General features: G+C 46.0%; 1 protein-coding gene across 1 annotated transcript in view; it reads right to left on the bottom strand.

The window, feature by feature from the left end:
- Positions 1-2,152: 2,152 nt before the first annotated feature.
- The window catches only part of midn (midnolin), a 28,832-nt gene continuing 8,201 nt past the window's right edge, over positions 2,153-22,783 (bottom strand). The window contains exons 5-8 of the mRNA XM_062424571.1: positions 15,458-16,015; positions 13,936-14,110; positions 13,401-13,724; positions 2,153-5,887 (exon numbers count right to left, since the gene is read on the bottom strand). Coding sequence (XP_062280555.1) covers positions 5,625-5,887; positions 13,401-13,724; positions 13,936-14,110; positions 15,458-16,015 — 1,320 coding nt within the window. The 3' untranslated portion in view covers positions 2,153-5,624. The remainder of the gene's footprint in view (positions 5,888-13,400; positions 13,725-13,935; positions 14,111-15,457; positions 16,016-22,783) is intronic.

The following is a 22,783-nucleotide window of genomic DNA, read 5'->3' on the forward strand; positions in this document are numbered from 1 at the left end:
GTTTTGGCTATTGACAAGCTAGTCAATGAATTGAGCTCACATCAGTATTCATGTTTCATTAGGCTCCTCTTATTAGAATACTGTATGATGCCCCTGTGTTCTCCACAGGCCACGGACAGAGAGGAGGTGTGTTTGTTTATGTTCAGAAGGCCACTGAGTAGAAAACTTTCATTACCACAATTATATCTGCAGAAAGAATGGAGGCATGAGAAAGGCCAAAGGACACATTCCTAGTCCTTGGCATTTATCGGAATGAAGGTGTAAACAACAAGAGGCATCTGGCATCTGCAGCTGGCAGCCTGATGAGTTGGTACAGTGGAGCACATGGCTTTTTAATGTGGAATTACTGGCAAATTATGAGTTCAATCTCAGAGAATAAAGCACAAATCACCAAACACAGAGACTAGGGTTAGGGTTACAGGGTTACAGGATTGGGGTTAGGGTTACAACACTAGACAAAATAGTTACACATTGAAATGGGTATGAACTAAATAGGTTTTATTTGATTTTTGCTTACATTATTAGGAGATGTGTAATATTTCTACCTGTAAATAAGAGTTAGCTCAATTTCATCTACTTAAAGCTGTGAAGTGCAGGAGCAGTTGTCTGTCATCATGCTATGTAGCATCCTCTCTCAGTGTGTATGCTGTGTTATTGGCACCCTGCCTGAGCAAAGCTTCAACATACAGCGGGTTTGTCTTTTCATGTTCAATCCCCTTTCAGACATTTCTTGATGCTCAGAGTCAAGCTCTTTGCTCAGCCTCGCTGGTTACAAGAAGCACAAACTACAAGTGCTGCTTCAAAACACCTTGTGCTGTAAGTACATGTGTCAGGAAGCAGGCTTCACATGAGGCACCGCTCTCTCTCTCTCTCGCCTTCTCCAATCTGTCACTCCACTTCCATATTCTGTCTCATCTTGAGCCTGGCTGCACTCACAGATGTGGAGAACATTTCTGTTGGCTCTGTCACTGAATCCCGCCCACCCCTGTTCAACCTCCTTCCACCCACACACAAACCCTCGGTCCCGGGTATTTTCTGTAACATTTTGCAGTTTAACCATAAGTCTTCAATGTTGTTCTTAGTTGAAAACTGGAGATGAACTTCAGTATTCTATGCAGCTGTATTATATAGGAAGAAATAAGCAAAAATATAATCAAAAGCCCATGCTAACAGTTTATTATGTTCACCATCTTAGTTTGCTCACATCAGCTAGGGAATACTGTGTGTACGAAATTTCATGGCAATCCATTCAATGGTTGTTATATTTCACACAGGGCCCTTAAAGTCTCCATGAAATGACTCTCTTACTTGCTTGATTTGATGCATTTCTTGTTGAAACAGGATGTTGGGGTGGCACTTAGGGTGCAGTGAGGAATCATTTGCAAGTGTAAACCAATAAGATATCAGTTTGGGAGAGAAACACAATTTCACTTTAAGGGATAAGTGGACAAGAGAGGATGTTCAAAGATTCACGAAGGTTTTACTGGTTGAAAATGTTAATTTATGCCCACCAGTGCAGGATGATTTCACCATTTAAGATATTCTATTTTGCAGGAAGTAGAAGTCATTCAGGTTTATTTCATGGGGCGATGCAGCGATCACAAAAAATAATTTGCTCAATTTTTTAGGAACCATGATCATCATGGCAGTCCATTCAGTAGTTGTTATTTTGGATACTTCAGGTATTTTTGGAGATCCGGACCAAAGTGAACTGACTGACCCAAAGATCAAAAGCTATGCTGCTAGTATGGCAGCTATGTGATCAAAGCATCTCAACTTTTGACTGAGCTCTTTGACTTTCCAGTTGAAAATGTTAATAAGTCCCTTCACACAGAGGATCTGGCTTAGGGGCCCCCTGACCCCTTGGACCCCTGAGCTTGTGCTTGTTGGAAATCCACCCACAAGCCAATGTTAGTCTGGATCAGTCCAGTCCAATCATCAATTACATTAGCTTTTGATGTAGGGTAAGACAATATTTTATCAATGCAATTCTGAGCTTCTCTACCTTTTCATATGCTACTCATATCAAGTTACCTCCTGAAATAGATTATTGCATGAAATATTAGATTGAATAGCAGCTTTCATTCAATGTTATTGAATGTGTTAGTAATGAATACTCACTGAGACAACTTGGTGTACTCATTTTGTTTTTTTATTTATTTATTACCTAAAAAAAGAAAATGTTCTATCACAAGTCACACTGAAATGTATTGCTTAAGAAAAAAAATATATTCATATATTTTTTTCATTTTTTAAAATTTTTTTCCCCCGTTTTTTTCTTTTTCCGAAACATGTTTGTTTCCATTATATTCCACCAAAAACAAGTTTTTTCCGGACACGAGCAACAGCTGCTAACATGTCCCAACAACCGTCTCCCCCACTTTTAAAAAAATGCACAAAGAAATACATAATTCACAGTTACCATTTTGGTTTCATAAATTAATACAGTCACACATGTGCTACACCGGTCTAGAGCTAGAACATTGTAAATTGTATTCTTGAATCCTGTTATTTTCAATAGTTGGCTACAAGAAAGAACAGGCAACTTAAATGACGTGATCAGAATTCCACCAACATACTGTTTTTTTCCTCTCTGTAATGCTTTGTCATCTTTTTTGTTTTGTTTCATCTTTTTGAGTTTCACACAGAAGTGAGGCACACACAGAGTATAGTTCATACATATACAAAAAAATTAAATAAAATTTGGGAGGGGCTGGGGATAAATTGTCCTTTAATAATGTTGTATCCAAGGAAACAGGAAGTGCATGTAGTCTGGAGTCCTCAGAGGACCATTCTTATTCTGAATCAGGGCTGTTTCATGCCACGTAAGTACTGTGGTGTAAACTTCCTCAGTTAACATAAGTTACACAGATTTGTAGCTTTTTGCAGCTTGTTGGTGGGAGGACTGAGTCAAGAGGGATGTACGGTTCAGACAACGGAGACCAACAAGCATGGCAACACAATGAAGAAATGGGACAAAGACAATATTTGAGGAACAACACCAACTTTTGAATAGTATTTGATTCACTCAAACAAGCTTTACCCCTAAAATCTACGACTCTCATGGCTGCAAATACTACAGTCGTGTGTATCAATCAATGAAAACAACTTGTTCAGCTTAAATCTGACATTGACACTGCAAGGGCAACATTTTAAGGCACAGAAGCCTTGACATAATAGAGACTCCACCAGCTAAAAGCACTAAACAACAGATGCCCGGTGTCCTCAGTGACAAAAATGGTGCCTTGATGACAACAAGTCCGACAACGATACACAGAAAGTTTAAAAAACAAAAAAAACATTCCCGCCCCCATTGTCCCCAAGTGTCTCATTTTTTTAGTGAAAGGTAAGGCCACTTAAAAAAAAGATGAGGTTCACCAAAAAGGTAATCTCTCACTGCAATCTCTGGGAGTGCAATTGTGGTAGGGTGGTCGATCGATCAGACAGACAGACAGACAGATAAAGAGACAGTCTTCTCTCGAGTACGTTTGACGGACAGTTACTATAAATCCACTGGTCTGTTGGTTCCCTGCGAGTATGTCCACACGAGCCTCGGTTGGCATTCAGGCTGGGGGAGGAGGAGGAGGAGGAGGAGGAGGAGGAGGAGGAGGAGGAGGAGGAGGGGAGGAGGTGGCTAAACAGTTTGTAGGCTGTCTGGGTCCTTGAGAGTCATGGGGGGTAAAATCAGCGATCAGGGAGTAGAGAGTCAGTTGCTCTTTGCTCATCAATGCCATCATCATCATCATTATCTTCATTGTCACACAACAGGAATGTTCAGTGCTAAGCAAGATGTGAGTCCACACTTAACTTCATCTGTTTTGGTTATGCGTCGTAATACTTTAGCAGGACACTGTTGTTCTAACATTGAAAAATAAAAATTACAAAACCTAACCAACAAAAGCAGCATTGTTTATTTTCTTCACAAATGCATGCATGTTGTTAACCTTCATTCCCACAGCACCAGTTTCTTTTTTTTTTCTTCCATCAATAGAAAAAAGATCAGTGTAATTCACACTTCTGCATGCAAAGAAAAGTCACTTTTTCCCTCCCACTTTTTTTTTTATGTTTAAAGTCCCCACATGTAGCAGCAAAACTGTGAAAGGCCTAACCTGATATGTCAATGGATGTCCTGGTGGAGGCACTAGATAATGATGCTGGATACAGATCTCACTTCTCCCTCTCTTTGCCAATAAAAAAATAGAGTCATTAATATGAGGACTTGTGGTAAAAGGTACACATGAAATGGGCCTAGAACTGGGAACCAACTTATAATTTGAATTTATCTGGTTATGCCGTGCAACCATGCATTCACTGCAGCTGATTTAAGCAACTATGGAGTTAGCTGGGAGAAGACAACTCAGACGGAAACATGGGATATCCTAAATCAATTTATACTAAAAATCAAACGTACACACACCCTCATAAACCTGTGCCAATTGTCACATTTATGTACACAATCTAATACAAACCCTCGACAAGTCCATTCAGGTCTGTAAAACATGAGGTGGGCTGGATGAAAATTATCTTTTCGTTTCATCTGTTGCGACTAGACGACTATAATTCATGAATGAGCTAATGAATGACTGAATGGATGTACGTGTTTGTTGGTAGTCAATGACTTGACTGAAGCCACAGAGGGCTGCTGTTTTTTGAAAACTGCAGATAGGAAGAGAAATAAAAATAGATTTTTTTTCCATATACATTTTAAAGATTTTAAAATCCTCTAAAGCACTTTCTGTTAATATTAATTCATTTTGTTTACTCATTAATAATTCCTATCGATACCCTATGTCACTGAGGTTGATATCAATACTTCCATATTCATTTTTTATTCTATTTCAGGCCCCACCTCCTTCTTGCACACTTTGACCAGCTGTTATAAATCAAGAAAATGTGCAAATCAACAACTACTTTGAACTGTTATATGAAAACCTGAATGCTTTGTGAACAATGCTACATATTTTTTGTTTATAAAATATAATAATATGTTTCAAAATGAAAAAAAAAAAGTTTAACCACCCCGTAACAGGTAAAAACTGGACTCTGGTTGGTGAGTTTTGAGATCAATAAGAATGCCCGTTAGAATAATCCATAGTTCGGCAGTTCTGCCATTTTTGTGATTAGGAAACACTGAGGCCTCTGGTGCTCCTGTCTTGTTAATTAGTCCAGTGTGGATCTCTTCATTGCTGTCCAGAGTGCGCTTTAAAAAACAAATCTTAAAAAAACAAAGCTGAAAATACCACCACCACCACCACCCACTGAATTCTGCTATGCTCAAGTTCAGGTATGGTCTCTGTAATTATACCGTAAAAGTCTTGTACACAGTTAAGTCCAGTTGTTGCCTGTCCAAATCCAAGCCTCAAAGAAAGTTCTGTTGCTATTGTTGCTGTTTTCCACAAGGTCAACTGTGAAGGACAGAATGGGATTAATGTCTGCAGGGAGCCTTTTTTTTCTCCACGTGATAGATGCTAGTCACAAGGACAACTTTGATTTCCTCTTTGCACAAGACATCTTTTGCACAGTTCTGAGTCCCCTCCTGCCAATCCACTCCCTTAAAACATCTCTAAGTAAATCCCAAGCAATGCTTTGCACATCTTTGAATCTATCCCCTGGGATCAGGTGGTTCAGGCCATGACGAACTCTGACTTCAAGTCGGCTTTGACGTCGGGCTTCCACACTGAATCGTCAAAGTCCAGGTCCAGGGAGCCCTCGCTGGACATGCTGCTGTTACTGTTGCTGCGTCCGGCCTTGCGGTTGGGCAGCCACTGATAGGGAGCGCGCTGGTCCCGCCTGGCCTTCCTGCGCAGGCGCTTCTGCTGCATCAACAGCTGAAGACGTTCCACCTTGCAGCGGGTTGCACGGTTCTCGGTCTGCCGCAAACGGTCACCTGAACAGGAGAAAAGACGGATCAGGCGGGTGTTTCTCTATGCATGAGGACTAGGTTATTTACAGTTAACAGAATTTACACTAACTAAAGGATTGAAAAAGACATCAATATATGTGTGTGTGTGTGTGTGTGTGTGTGTGTGTGTGTGTGTGTGTGTGTGTGTGTGTGTGTGTGTGTGTGTGTGCGTGTGTGTGTGTGTGTGTGTGTGTGTGTGTGAGTTTGTGTGTCTAGCAGGCAGAAGATAAACCCCCACAGCCTTGATGATTATGTTAGGACATGCTAGGATCATTCCCTTGGCACACACACACACACACACACACACACACACACACACACACACACACACACACACACACACACACACACACACACACACAGGCCGTGTGCACAGTGTAACATTGGAATTTGGTGCTTAACCTCCCCCACTGAGCTTCATTAGCCCCCTCAGTGCTATTTCATCCCCTTATCACTGAGTGGGGAGACCTTCTTAGACCCGAATCTCCTTGAGAACCAACAGCAAGGCCAAAAGCATACACAACACAAGACAGAGACGGGCACTCTCTGATAGCTGTGTACGATATCTGCGCACATAATTGCAGATGACATGCTTCAGTGACTGGATGTGCTACTAAGTGCATTCCTAGCTGTTGATGTGCCTATAGGAGAATCCAGTCTCGAGGGATAGGCCTTGCATGGCGCTGTGAATGCTTTCCTACAGTGGCCGAGTCAAGCCTAATTCCATTTATGCGTATATTCAGGGGCTTGGAAGGAAGGAAAAAGCAACCGCAATCTGTTAGCCAGCTCCATTAGTATCTGTCTGGGAATTAAATAATTAAATAATGGGCTAGAATGTCAATAAACCGAAGTAGCAGCGGCCATCTCTGCCTCTGCTGCACACCAGAACACACGCACACAAACACACGCACACGCAGACACACTCTCAAATCCGCATTCGAGCATATCACGTATTCACACAAAAAAATAAATACACAATATGTAGACCCGTGCACATGTAGACACACACTGCTGCGCAAAAAGCACATGCTCAGGAGTGCACGCGTACACACACACACACACACACACACGCACACACACACACACACACACACAGCAGCAGCAGCAGCAGCAGCAACAGCCGCAGTAGCTTTTAACGTGGATCGATGGCAAATTAAAAAGACCTATTGATTAAACCTTAGCTCTAGTGCAGCCATCCATCTCGGGGCCCAGGACAACGCTATTGGCTTTCAATAGAAAATGCAAGCGAATGGAAATTGTAAGCAGAGAGAGAGACAGGGAGAGATTGGGTTTTTTCTTCAATTTTTTTTTCTTTATTATGGCTGTAGCTTCCTACTCTCAGCTCATTGACCCAACAACCCCCCCCCCCCCCTCATCCCCTCTCTCGCTCTCTCTTTCCCCCACAGACCCCTACCTCTTCCATCCCTTACACACAAGTGAGGGCCCCCTCCTCCTCTTGCCCCGTGTCTCCCCAGAGACAGCTAAGGTGGGTCAGTGTGAAGAAGGGGAAGAGGGAGGCGAGGGGGGGGGGGGGGGGGGGGGGGGGGGGCATTGTGGGTTAAGGAATTCCTCCCCCTGGGGCAAGGGGGATAGAGAAAAAGGACGGAGGAAGAGGGTGGAGGGTAAAGGATCAGCCGTAGGTGGCAGTTTTCTGAATCGATTGTGCCCTCCTCTGCTCTTCCCCCCCATCGGAATGAATTCCGGACTCTGTGTGGGCTTAATTTACCTCTTTCCTTCATTTGCTTATCGGATCGAGCAGTGCAGAGCCTTTTCTCCAGCTATAAATATTCACCACTGTCTGGCAGTGCATACTAAAGAACTACACTGCCGTCACACAGCCCCAATGCTGCTTTTTGAGAACACAGAGGATGTGAATAGTGGCACTGAGTTAACAGAAGAAAAAAATACTTCTTTACATTACACATTGCCATAGATTGAGGTTTTTCTACTACTCTGAAATATTCTGTCCCGACACAAATGTGTGTGTGCTCATCCAGATGCTGGGCAGCGTGTCATTTCTAGAGAACAGGGGGTGTACTAAGAGGGGAGGGGGGTTCTCCTACATTAGAGCCATTGTTCCACTGCCTCAGCTCCATGTGACATCCATATACGCTGCTGCAAGGCTTTGTTCCCCCTCCGGTCCTCCCTCTTCCCCTTACTCCCCTGCTCTGACTAGCCAAAAGCGAAACCGCCCCTCGGCTGTGTCGAAATATGGCTGTACACAATGAAACGGCACAAAGCCAACACATGCCTACATACAGAATCTATTTGTCTGGTACAGTTTGCCTTTGGGGTGTAAAGTCTTTCTTCTACCAGAGTAGTCCACTCAAGAATGATCCTATTTTCCAAGGAGGTATATTTAGTAAGATAACTCAGAAATAAATATAAGAACACACACACACACACACACACACACACACACACACTCACACACACACACACACACACACACACACACACACACACACACACACACACACACACACACACACACACACACACACAGTGTAAAGGGCAGTTTGGCAGTGCAGTAGGAGGTCTTGTCCTTTGGCATGGCAAGTGCTTTGGGAATGTGCTTGGAGCTACACCAAACTTGGTGTGTGTGTGTGTGTGTGTGTGTGTGTGTGTACGTGCGTGCATGCGTGTGTGTGTGCATATGTGTATGTGTGGCCATTCATCAGCGTCACTACCGGAGCCCTGGGCGGCTGGGCCGGACACAGCTGGCCACAGGGATCTCCAGACTATGTTTATGACAGTAGGGCTATTATTAGGGCTGGCTAAGAAGGGAAGACTATATACACACACACACACACACACACACACACACACACACACACACACACACACACACACACACACACACACACACACACACACACACACACACACACACAGGCTGGCCCGGAGCCTGGCTGCAGAGACTAGGGTTTGACATGAGCACAATAACCTTGGAGGACCCAGAGAGAGGTGGGTAAGAGATATAGGGAATGAATGACAGAGAGGGAGAGAGGGAGAGAGGGAGAGAGAGAGAAAGAGAGAGAGAGAGAGAGAGAGAGAGAGAGAGAGAGAGAGAGAGAGAGAGAGAGAGAGAAAGCGAGAGAGAGAGAAACTATCCTCATATATAGCCCTGTGTTACACAAAAAAGACAGATGAGGAAGCAACAGCGGATCTTTCTTTAGAAATGTGGAGTGGAAGATATCAAACAGAAGACAGGTCAAGGGCACAGAGAGGAAGGAAACGCCAGTCTCATTTTCCTCCTCTCTCCTTTTACCACTCCCTGCCTGCCAGTCACACCAAAACTCAACATGGAGCAGCACATTTTTCCATCTCCAAACTCTCCTCTGTGTAGACTTTGACACAGACCCTGTAAATACAACAAGCTCTGCAGAGAGAGCCAGAGAAAAATAGACAGAGAGAAAGAGAGAGAGAGACAGAGAGAGAGAGAGAAATAAGGGGTGATCTATGAATAATCGATGCGTCAGTCAGTTTTCCTTGCCTTTGAGCCCAGCCCAGCAACACAGCAAGGACTGAGATGGGGAGCACACACACAGGAGGTGGGAGGAGTGGGTGGAAGAGGAGGAGAGGCAAAGGATGGATGTAGATAAAAAAAGGGAGGAGGGCTGCAGTGTGCAGGACACAGGAGGAGATTAAAGGAGCTTCTCCTTTTATTGATTGTATAAAGATTGGCCTTCATTTGCAGTTGTCTTAGTCCTGTTGTTTGTTTGTTTGCCTTGATAAGTCTTGTGATCTTGCAGAGAGAACATTGTGTTTGCCCAGCATCCAGGGAACCAGGCAAAGAGGGAGGGGTGGACGGAGAGAGAAAAACAGAAAGAGAGAGAGAGCGGGAGTGAGAGAAATAGAGGAGAGAAGAAAGGAAAATCACTTTGCAGCAAAGTCAGTCCTGAAATGGTTGGTCTGTTTGGAGCCTTTGTTGTGGCCTGAGTGAACTAAATGACACAATCAGTTTTCAAATGTTTGATATGTGACAGTAAAGAGGTGTAATGATAAAATCTCAATTTTGTGTTCATATCAGTTCCACGTAATATTGTGAAATTTTCGTAAGTCACCACAAAGTAACCACTGAAAACCAAACATGTTGCAGTAAAGAAACGAAGAGTGCATCTGACCCCTCAAAGTCAAGCATTTGGAGACCTGTAGCTCAAGGTCTCTGTCCAGTTTGACACCAGAAAAAAAAACCCAAAAAACGGTACGCCAACCAATGAGACCATCGCTGAAGCAACCAATCAAATCAGAGCTAATGTGAGCATTTTGACAGCCAGTAAAAGGGCACTGACAGCCCTGCAGGGACACAAGCTCTTCAATGACTTTTAGACTTAATTTACATTCTCTCTCTCCCTCTCACTCTCCTTGTCGACAATGAAAGGGTACCTGATGTGCTTGGCTGGCTTTAGCTAGATAGCTTGGTGCTGTGCTGCGTCGCTGGGGCGTTCATTGAGTTACCGGTACACGTGTGTCAAAGCAAACCTCTGTGTGTGTGTGTGTGTGTGTGTGTGTGTGTGTGTGTGTGTGTGTGTGTGTGTGTGTGTGTGTGTGTGTGTGTGTGTGTGTGTGTGTGACGAGAAAAGGAGTAAAGCCTACCGGTGGATAATGTGCGGTGCTCGGGGGCCAAGCGGGTCAGGGTTTAAATACAGGACTGAGGGAAGTTAAGGGCATTTCTCTGTGTCTCTCATTCTTCCTTGCCCTCACTTGTCCGTTGGCTTGCCTGGTCTCAGTCAGCACGAAGCTAACGTGACCTGACAAATCCAAAAGGGGACAAGTAGGGGGTGAAAGGATGCAGAAGGGGCCAAAAAAAGAGAGGAAGGGGTTGTTAGAAGCTAACTTTGGCCCCTGCTCTGCATGTCTCTGATGAACCCAGGAAGCTGGGAGTGGGACTAAAAGGCAGCCCATAGCCCTCCCCCTCCCTCTTCCCCACAATGGCTCAGCCTGGTGCCCTGTGAGCCGCCTGTCCCTGGCCCCCACACAATGGGTTTGGCTGGGCAGGAGGGCTGGAGAGGGGGGGGGTGCTGGGGAGGTCCACCCTACTCAGTAAAGGAATTTAGCTAACAATCAGTACTGCCAGGCCATCCTAAAGCCCCTCCTGTTCAAATCCAACATGAGTCCTGGGCTGATAAATCCCCGCACTCAGCAATAATTTACACCTAAGCCATGAAACTAGTCGCTCTGACTTTAACCAGTCACTTGCGGTCAAGTGTGTGCTTCATGTGTGTGTGTCCAAGCTTTTATTTACGCTCGTCTTCTCCCCCCCTTTGCACATGAACTTGCAGCGGAAAGGGTAAAGGCTCTCGGGAGACGACCGAGCTATGTGACATTTTCAAGTGGCCATCTCAACCGGAGTTTGATTGAGCGCACACACATTCACGCGGATGGGAAGTGCTGGTTATTCCTGTAACTGAATGAAGGCAGGTTTCTGTGAAGCAGAGTTAAGCCGCAGTGTTAAGTCCAGTAAGTCTTCCATCAGGTGTCGGCTGATAAGGCCGCCTTAGAGCGCTTAGTCATCGGCTTCCTTGGGACACCGTGCGGAACGGGATACAAGCGGGGCACGCAGTCTCCATACGCGCAAACAGACCGGAGCATTCATTGTCTCAGTGAGCTGAATTGTGCTTGGTTGAGCAGGTTACCCATTCACATCGCTTTCTGGAAATGAATATTGCGAGCAGGAAGTTGGACGGAGGCAGTAGAGTCAGAAAAGGGCATTAGACAGGCTATTCTTTCAGCCATTCTGTGTTTTTTTTCCCTCTCCACTGGAAGCCCTGGTTAATCAGTGGGCAGTTGGTAGACTGATGGACAGGATATAAACACCCATATGATGAATGGAGGCTTAGTGTTGTGGTTTTAACTGCCCCCCCCCCCTTCCGCATCCTCCTCCTCCTACTCTCACTTCCATCTACTTCACAAAGCAAATTCTTTTCAGAGTTGCTTTTTGGAATAAATCTATCTATTTAAGGGCCAAATGAGCACAGACAATGTATTGATGCACAATACAGACGTAGAAACAGAAGGGGTGGGGTGGGGTGGGCAGGGGGTTGATTAGGAGGAAGACAGAGAAATGGGTTTTACAGACAAGGCTGTTTTTGGACAGCAAATGGGGGGAAAGAGCAGCAGCAGCAGCAGCGTGGGCTGTTGAGTGCAAACGAAGGGCGAGATGACAAGAGCGGGAGAAGAGGGGAAGGCCGCGGGGAGGTGTGTGTGTGTGTGGGGGGGGGGGGGGTGTAGGTGGGGGCAGTGGGAAAAGGTCTTCCCTGAGTTAGGAAAATAAGCCTGTGTTATTCCAACTGTTGACTGAACACTTGTAAGGGCACCCAGGGTGATATAGAGGAATACTGGACATTCCCAGTCAATCTGTGTTCACTTGCTAAAACTGAAGCGCTCTATTTTGCTCGTGACAGAAGGTCATAAAGCAGGAGACGAAGCCAGACTACGACAACAGAAATGTGTGCTCTTGCTTTTTTCTAAACAAAAGAAAAACATTAAACATGAATCACTGTATTCCAGGACCCTCCCCGCCAGACTATTCCACCAAAGAGTAAGCTTGATTTCCTCAACAGGAGATAAGGCGGCAGCAGAGGACAATGCTGTTTCTCTCAGCGAAGCTCAGTCTAACCTTACAACGTTGGCTGAATGTTATCTGTGCTGGACATCTGTCTGACACTCCACATCCTGTGTCTCTGCAAGGAAAGGAGGTTTTGAAACACCCAAACCCGGTCCCTAAACAGTATCATCTGAACTCCTGCACCTGCACCAGTCCAACCCTTGGGCATGGGTATGTTGATGTTTGTCCAGCCCCAACTGGCCCCAGCCCATACATGCCCCAGCTGCAGCCCTTCTTTAAGGAGGTAGGTTAAACCACCCAAAGCCTAATCTAATCTAAACATAGCCAAGCCCAAGCTTGAAGGCATAAACCTATCTCCTTGGTGCGCAAAAACAAAGCCAACTGACTGAACAGGTCTGGAGAAGCTTGTAATGCATGAATAAGGAGGACCCCCCCCCCCTCCCTTCTGTCTCTTCCTCTTCTCCTCTGCCTCAAAACCCAAGAGAGATATACTGTATAACTGTTTTTGTTCTTTAATCTCACTTTCCCATTCTTGCTTTGTCAGTTGTAACAGAGAGACAAAGATGACAATGAATACTTTAGTAGGTTGCAATGTAAGAGCAGAGAACAGTGAAATGACGGGCTCTTGAGTGCAGTCATTTCACACACACACACACACACACACACACACACACACACACACACACACACACACACACACACACACACACACACACACACACACACACACACACACACACACACACACACACACACACACACACACACCTCCAAAGCTGTGGCAACTCCAAGAACATCTGCTTCACAAGGGCTTCAAGTGATGCACAATGACTTATGTGTGTGTGTGTCTGTGTATGTGTGAGTTTTCTGTTTATGTTCATGACATGCTTGCATGAAGCGGAGGAAGTGCAGCATAGAGTCACTCACCAGGGGGTTTGCACATGCGGATCTGGCTCTGGCACTGCACCAGCGGATGAAGAGTCGGCGGAGGGCTGCTAGGGCTGCTGGCGGGCACAGAGGTAGTTTTGGCAGAGAGGCCCGTCATGCCAGCAACCGGGGGCGAAGGAGGAGGTGAGGGAGACGGGGAGGTGGGTGTACCACACTGGGTCTGGTAGCGGAGCTGGGTGAGGGAGGGGGGCATGCCCTGGTAGTGGCGTGTAGCGCTCAGGAGGTCATTGAGAATCTGAAGGATGGTACTGATATCTCGTCTGGGACGCCCATTGCTGTCCTGGCAGTTAGGGTGCAAAGTGCCTGGGGAGAGAGGGAGCGAAAAGAAAAAAACATATTACAAGAGATATCTAATACATTTCAATAAAGCAGCCTAAGTGTTGCATTTCCTAGATTCATATTGTGAAGCATAAGCTTGCATAAAAGAGGCTTTCAGTTGAAGCTCTCACAGTGAGCGTAGTTATTTCTTAGAGCAGCAATAAATCTTAATGGCAGCTCAGTGTCCCCCACTCACCTGAAAAGGTCCCTGAGAAGACTCCGGGAGCGTGGTTGACGAAGCTCTCAATGATGGCGCCAGGTTTGCGGGAACGTGCCGAGGGACTGGTGCCGGTGTTGGGGCTGTTGTTGGTGTTGGTGTTGGTGTTGGTGTTGGTGTTGGTGTTGGTGTTGGTGTTGGTGCTGCAGTTAGCCTGGAGAAAAAACAAGCACAATGTGAGCTTTCTAGACAAGAAGAAGCTGTTTGATGAACAATTTGTGAACAACCTGGGTTAGGATAAAAGCTCACATCTGTATTAACATATAAAGTACAAATGACATGCATAAGATGTTGTGAGCTGTGAAATATTGGAAAACTGAGAAAACCTTCATGAGTGAAGTGAAATGTAGGGTGTTACTACTATTAGCAACAAGTAAGTAACCTGTGCAGAAAAGGGTGATGATTATAAGACAGGAAACCTGAGCTTCATGTCATCCTATCGCCCTATGGAACAGGATATCTGGTTACCTCAAACTGACACCAAACCAAGCCTGGCAACCATGCTGCTTCAACTTAGCTTGACTTGGATCACTCAATTGACATCTGAAAGTGAAATTGAAACCCTAGTCTCTCGTGTTTATGTGTGGGTCAGGGTGTACTGGGTTGGTATGTGTGTGTGTTACACATGTGAAAGCCTGATGAGGAATAGCCATTTCCTTTTTCTCAATCCTAAACTGGCCTGTCTTTCTGTTTTTCTTGTTGTGAACCATCTCTCCCACATAGTCCACTGACATCTGGTTCTTATTGGCTTTCCATAGGCTGGAGCTTGGGGAGGTAGAGAAAGTATAAACAGCAAATTTGGTTGGCGGAGACGAGTAAGCATGTTTGTGCATGTCTGTGCAGCTGTTCTTTAAGTTGCTCGAAGTTAAATAAATGGCTGTGAAGGTTAATGATAAATGACTGACAACAGCGAGGTTAATGATCAGCCTTCAGATGAAAAACCAACACAGATTCATTTAATTTGCCTCTCTCGCACCCTTCTTTCCTCTCACGCTCTATGTATCGCCTTCCTGTGTGTGTGTGTGTGTGTGTGTGTGTGTGTGTGTGTGTGTGTGTGTGTGTGTGTGTGTGTGTGTGTGTATGCACTGGATTTGGGAGGCAGACTGCACTCCATTGATGACTAAGTGTATGGTGGTTTGGATGAACACACGCACACACACATCACATGCAAACCATCTCCAGCCCTGAGTAAACCACGGGTTCGCCTTCATGCTGCTGGGTTATCCCACTAATCTAATCAGTTTAATGGAGGATGATTTAGCTGTGTGCATGGCACTTGGGTCAAGCAGTCATAACCCATCCCTCCCTGTTGTTCATTCATGAGAGCTAATGACATCAGCTAGTTATGCAAAAATAAAATATATTTTACCACTTTTACCATCTTTATCCATAGCGCATTACATTATACTTCAGATAGTTTGACATGCTTGGCTCCTTGCTAAGCTAGAGCTGAGGAAAAACATTTTTTAAAATATGGATTAATAATATTTTCGAGGCTTACCTCAGGGCAGAGGACCGGGGCTACAGGGCTGGCCTGGCCAATGTCGTGGCTGGGTTGGCCTGAGGAAGGTTGGTGGTAGTGGTGGTGGTGATGATGGTGATGCGGAGGGGGCCGGTACAGACCTCCGGGGATGTGGGATGGGCGAGGGGAGTGGGGCTGAGGAGGAGGAGTGGGAGGGCTACAGTGAGTAGAGGAGGGCGACTGGTGGTACATGGGAGGGAGTGGCTGGTGGTGCGTAGAGGGCAGGGGGAAGGAAGGGGATCCTGGTGAAGAGGGGACCGGGTGAGGCTGGGACAAGTGGGGGTTGGGGTGACTGTGTGGATGATGAGGGTGATGGTGGGAGTGCGGGTGAGGGTGGGGAACGCGGGGCTGCCCTGTCGGCTGTCCCGTCGGCTGTCCCATTGTGGTCTCTGCGTTGCCCCGGGTGATGACGTGTCTGTGCTGGAGCTGGGGAGTGCCAGACTGCTGTGCCGCCAACTGGAGCTGGACGAACATCATGTGGTCACCTACACGCAGAGCAAGGGTGAGGGGGGAGCGGCCGGACAGAAAGTCACTGACCTGCAGGGAGAAAACAGAGAAAATGGTTGAGTAATTCAATCTATATGATTCTTTACCAAAACTGTCAACTTTTCCAAATGTATGTATCAAAATTATTTAGCCAAAAAGAGAAAGACACACACACACACACACACACACACACACACACACACACACACACACACACACACACACACACACACACACACACACACACACACACACATACACACATACACACATACACACACACACACACACACACACACAAAAGTGCTTTGAGCTCCTCCTCTCATAATAGAGACACAGACACACCACATTAGCCCATCATGCAATCAATCACTATCCTGTAACACTGGCCTATTTACATCTGCTAGATGAGGAGACCTATTGGAAAACACACACAAATAGAGCCCACTCTAGCCTGCTTCCCACTGCCCTTCGGCCCGTTCTTAGTCAGCAGTGTCATTCAGCACAGAGACAAAGGCCACCCTTCTGTCTGGCCCGGGGCCTGAAAAATCAGTCCCACGTCCAGGAAATACACCCCACCCGTCTCTCACACACAGAATGGCCGATTGTCCATGGCGGATCTGGAAGAGCTGCCCATGTTTGGAGCTCTGGCAACGGCAACAGGAGCTAAGTGTGGAGGCCTTCACTGACCCACCCGTAGCCCGGATGGACACACACAAATGCACACAGGATAGCAGAGTTGTCACGACTTGGCCGGAGGATTCACACTAAATAACAAAAGTTCTCTTGTCCTCCCCTCTTGCATGCCTGTGGCTCTGTTGCTGTGTGTTGCCACTGGCCGCTAGTGTTCGTGCATGTCCGTAAGTGCGCGTGTGTGTGTAATTTTTAGTGCGAGTCATTCAAGGGTCAGAAAGGTTCCTTGGGTCTTGAAGACTCAGCAGTAATGACGTCTCAGGTTCTCCACAAATAGAAGCAAACAGAAACAACCAGCACTGGCAAATACAAAGTGACGCCTCTGTCCAAAAAGGTTTCAGCAACCCCTACTGCCTGTGTGCTTTCATTCCCCAGAGAGAGAAAGGGAGAGAGGGAAAGGGGGGGGGGGGGAAGGAGCACCGAAAAGCTACATAAGGAGAAGAGAAAGCACATAGAGGACAGGAAATGGAAAGTGATAGAGACATGCATACAAAGACAGAAAAAGAGAGCAGAGGCCTCACTCCCCCCACACCCTACAGCCTTTGGAGTGTGTTTGTGAGATGTTGGACTGTAGTTAACCCTGTGAATCACCAGGCTCTGCCCTCCATCACTTCTTTCCCTTTTTTTCTGCTTATTTATTTCTCTATCGACCGTTGCCTCTCTGTTGCAAGGGTGACCTTTGCACATTGGTATTGACATGGTGTGGAAAAGAGAATGGAGGAAGAGGAGAGGCAGGTGACAGGACGAGGGGGTTGGGATGATCTGATGGCTGCATTTCATAAATGTAAATAATCATCAGCTAAAGCAGAAAAAAATCGGCATAAGAAGTGGGGGAGGGGGGCTGCAGGAAAAAGAGAAACTGAGCCTTTCCACAGTGTAAACTCAGCCACTAATGGCTTGTTGATACAGTCCACACCCGCCATGATTACCCCGTTGTGGTGAGACAATAAACTCAGCAGGCCCAAGGCTGGGTGTGAAATTGGGTGGAGAATAGGCTAAGGTGCTACATGAGGTGGCTCTAGGAAACTCCACTTACAAAAGGTCGCCTGTGAGCTGATAGATAAGATTTGTGAGTGTGTGTGTGAATGTGTGTGTGTGTGTGTGTGTGTGTGTGTGTGTGTGTGTGTGTGTGTGTGTGTGTGTGTGTGTGTGTGTGTGTGTGTGTGTGTGTGTGTGAGAGAGACCTCAAGGGGAGGCAGAACCTTAAAAGTGGGTGTGGGGAGGAGCGAGTGAGAAAATAGAAAAAAAGAGGGGGAGGAGGTGCTCACTGTGTCTGTGAGTGACAGCTGTCAAGAGAATGAGTCGGCAGTTTGCCAACCCACATCACACACAAGCACACACACACACACACACAAACACACACACACGCAAACGGACACTATACAAAGTCATAGGCCCTGAGGGAGACCATCAACCCAGTGTTTAGTTAGAGGGAGGAAGATGGGGGGGAAACACCCCTTGAGAAATGAGTCTCTGTTTGTCTATGGTTGTGTTCAGACCTCCTATCCTGTATAAGTAAATCCAGATTGTGCCAAGACAAATTGTAGTTCACACCTTGCATCAGAATGTGTCTTGAGTAACCACTTACGATCATATTTTGCTTCCCTGCTCACATTTGATTTTTATCTGTGAAGAAATTACAAAAAGAGAAAAAGAGAACATAACCTTTTCTACTCAGCCATACAGCTGGAGAGGAAGATTGCAGCGGCTGATCAGTACTTCCCAATGAGAGTTTCATTTCTCCTGTGCATTTTGAGACCTCAGGATCATCTGAGATGCTATTTAAAGTCAGAACAAGGCCTTTGCTTCATAACTCTATTTCTGTGTGTGTGTGAGAGAGAGTGAGAGTGTGTGTGTGTGTGTGTGTGTGTGTGTGTGCGTGTGTGTGCATGCAAGTAAATGTGAGAGAAAGTGAGAGAAAGGGGTCGACAGTGAGTGACAGCAGGAGAAACAGAGAGGAGGCTTGATTACTCTTATAATGACTAATGTGGATTATTCAAAACCACCAAGATGAAATTCATGTACTCCTACTGAGCTCCCAACACTACATGGCAGGCTTCAAATTAGCCTGCAAGAGAAGCAAGCTCTCTCCCTCAAACTTCTTTTCTTCTTTTTTTCCTTCTTTTTTCCCCCTCCTCCAGTCGATTTTTGTCACTCCCGATCTCAGAGTCTCAGTCGTTGACTCATAAAGTCAATTTAAAAGTTGCTTGCACAAGCCCCGCTCAGTCTCACATACATGAGAGTTAAAAAATGCCTGCATAGATCTCCTCCTCTGTAACCATGTGCCTGACTCATATGGGGTCTCTGCACATACACACACCACCCACCACAACCTATTCTTTAGGCAAGAAATTAAAAGGCCACAAACCCACATAAACATAGACAGTGAAAATGACAGGGGACATCTCAACTACTATAATTTGATCAGCCGCTTTCATATCTTTGCGGGCAACTTTCTTTACTCTCAGACGATAAACAAAAAGGAGCCAGAGTAAACCTTCAGGTGTGGAATTCCACTCCTCCAAATGAAGAGCTGCGGCGTTTTCTGACTGACGCGCTATTTCCCAGACGCCTATGAACACCCTGAAAAACAGGGTATATATCAGGGTCCTGGATTTTACTAGAATGTGGTGGGAAAAGTACCCGTGTCACTGTCATTTCACTGTCAAGCGAACAGCTTGTGTAGCCGGGAGCCGTGGAGTGGAACACCTGAAATAGGGGCCGTTTCCTGAGGGAAGGGAGGAGGCGGAGGATGATACAGCGCAGCCTGCCTGCCAGAGGCTAGATTGGCGAGAGTGATCGTGTAACAACAAGCCTCCTCCAGACGGGCAGAGACTGTGAGAGAGAAACAAGGGGAGGGAGTTGTGTTGAGAGTGCGTGGATATGTGTGTGTGTGCAGGGTGGGGGTAGGGGGGGGAAGGGGCTCTCTAGTGCTGGAGAGATGGCTTGCAAATGATTCCCAAAGGTCTCAGCTAGCAGCTCAGCTCCAGTCCAAACATGCCTGTCTGCTCTCAGGAGCACAGCCAAGACAGCCAATGTGGCTGGCTACCATTGACGTCAGGACAAACACCAGATAGAGCTTTCTGGAACATCACAGGCAAACAAAAGAGAGCTTCTAGGCATGTCTTTAAGTCTGCAACCCTCCTCTCCTTCCTCCGTTTCTTTTTCCACCTTGCTCCTCGCAGCGCACTCTACAAATTCCAAGCCTTTACAAAAGCAACTTATGGCTGTCTGTAGTGGTTTGTTATGAGAGACGCAAGACAAGGAGAGTGGAGGGCCCCACTTTTGTTGTGTTAAGGCAGACAGAGAGAAACCAGTCCCTCATTGTTCTCTTTCTGATGCAGCAGCAGCGGTATGCAAAGAGAGGAGGAGGTCATGCCTGAAGAACAAGGTGTGTGTTTACTGAAAAACGACATACGTAGGTGATTATCCTCCACAGAGACTGCACCAGTCCATTCGGCAAACACACAGGTGTCGATGAAGAGCCGCTCCGCTTAATTGCCGCCCCTCTTTAAAAAAAAGCTGACCCCAGAGCCGATGGCATCGACCATTTTGTTTTAGTTTTCGAGGTCCAGGATGTGGTATTTTGTTTAGCAGCCGGCTTTGGTTGCTATGCAGTGATGGGGGAGAATATGATAAGGGGTAGCCAGGGGAGGAACAGGAGGAGGAGGAGGGGTAGAGGAAAGATGGAGGGAAAAAAGGGGGGGGATGGCAGGAAAGAGGAAGGGAGCAAGGATGGTGAGGGGGGATGGGGGATGCGGGCGATGGGGGTAGGGTGTCAGAATGGTGGTGGTGGTGGTGGTGGTGGGTGATGAAATATTCAGTGAGAGTGTGCCTCTGGCTCCTTCCCTCTTTTTTTTCTTTCGACATCTCTGGCTGACAGTTTTATTTATTGGGGTCCCTGTGGTTCAAGGAACTCATTTGCAGTCGTTCTTCCTTTGCACACTAAGCCAACTAAGGGAGGGAGATAAGGAGTGAGGGAGGACGAGAGAGGCTGAGAGACTGAGGGAGGGTGAGAGGGAGAGGGAGGGAAAGATAGAGCGTGCTGGCAGCACTGAGCTGACATTCATGAACAACTGAGCAGCTTTGTGCCGGATAAAAGAGGATAGAGGATTGGAGGGCGGGACAGGAGGGTGGAGAGAGGGAAGCCTTGAGAGGAGGAAGCAGTCTCCTCGAGCCATATTCTGGTTCCAATGCAGCTGCTCACCTGTCGACTGCTAGGTGAAAGGTAGCGTTCAAAAGCCTGCTTATTAACCCCCCTATCGACCTTGATGTTTTGATCGCACCAGGACACTATTGATAGTCTCTGTGCAGACACACACCAGCTAAAGATGCAATAACAGGCTCTCAAAAGAGAGAAGGAAAAAAATCAATGACTTGCATCATGCCCCAAATCCTAAAAGCAGCCAGGGGGCTCTTCAAAGGCCCCATTAGAAAGATAGGCGTCTGTAATGCTGCCTGATAAGAAACAGAGGGGGCTAAAATTCACAAGAGAGGACCAGCTGGCCATCACTGAATTTGATCGGCTGAGTGAAAAGAGAGATCAGAATGGCAAAGTTCAGGATGATCGGGTTCCTGCTAAAGCCAGTCATCGCACTCCAACTGTGCCAACAACAGGCCAGCTACATAGAGCCGACTCACATGCACACAGAAGCTTCTCAACCTCCACCCCCTGTTGCATTAGATTCAATTCAAGTTAAGCAACAGCAACGAAATCTTCACTCTGTCCCGTGTTGGCTGGGAAACGGGAGAGGAGCATCCGCAACCAGCTAGTCTGATTTGTAGATACTTCATCATCTGTAGCAAGAAAAGAGGGCGGAGGGAATAGATGTCATCTGTTTTAGGTAAAGTAAGTGGGTACAGATAAATGGTAGAAGGAATAAAATGATGACCAGCTGTGACCTGTTTCCTGTCTTCCTTCAAAAAGAACTCTCATCTTTCTTAAGCATGTTTCTATATGTTGTGAATTACCCTGAATTTTTTTACCCCTGCCCCTCTGTTCCAACAGTATCCCATGCCTAATTGACTTCATTAGACTTGGTGGTGGCTATCAGACATGATATTCCTGGCCTCTATCCTCCCACACAGTAGCCCCAGTAGTCACGATGCTTGCTACTTGAATCACAAAAGCTCGGTGTCGCCAGGGAATGGAAAACAATGACGGTCACGACTCAAATATAGAGAAATAAGACTCTCCTGGTAGCTGAATGAGGGCACACACAAAGACACAGACATTAAAAATGGATGTTGGCACATACACACACACACATGTGTATGGAGACGCATGCACAATAGGACAATGAAATCCCCTGCAAAATCCATCTCTCCCTTGATTGCCCCACAACACACCTTGATTCCCTCCATCCATCCCGGCATCCCCCCTTCCCTCCCACTGTGCGTTTAAGCATCACAAAGGGGATTACACAGGTGCAAAAAATACTGCGTGATCAGCTTATTAATGCAATTTTCAAGGCCAGGATTTATATGAGCAGGGACTGAATAGGCCTTTAGATCAGCATTGTCTTTTATTCCATACACAATTTGATTTACACATTCAGCAACAAATTAATTTCTGTAGCTTTCATTTAGGTAACAAAAAAAAAGCAAATTACCATTCTAAAGAGCAAAGACTCTGTCTCTTAAGCTGCATGCATATAAAAAGACATCATTTCAATAGCAGTGGGAAGGACAGAGGGAGCTGCATGCTATAAAAAGGGTAGGATCCTCTTATATTGACCAACATTCAATATTGACTTAAGTCAATTTTCAATTCCTTGCACTCCCAAATCCTCAGTACAATTATAATGATTTCCAGTAGTGTCAATCCTGCTGATTAACTAGCATCTAGATAAAGTGGGTACAGGGTGCATGACTGGAAAAAGAAACATATTGACCATCTGCATTGAGCTGTTTTACACACAGCCATCTACGGAGACACACACATGCAGAGGTACAAACTTTATTGTCTCTAAACACACACACTGTGCTCCAAAATCTGCCTTTACTAGTTGTTAGCTCATTTTCTTTTTTGGGAGATTCTCAGAAAAAAATACCATCTTCTCCTCTTTTGTCTTCCTTCCATAAGACGCTACTACTTGACATCTTACAGAATGACTTGTGCAAAAC

The sequence above is a fragment of the Scomber scombrus genome, chromosome 8 (assembly GCF_963691925.1).
Source record: "Scomber scombrus chromosome 8, fScoSco1.1, whole genome shotgun sequence".
Lineage (NCBI taxonomy): Eukaryota > Metazoa > Chordata > Actinopteri > Scombriformes > Scombridae > Scomber > Scomber scombrus.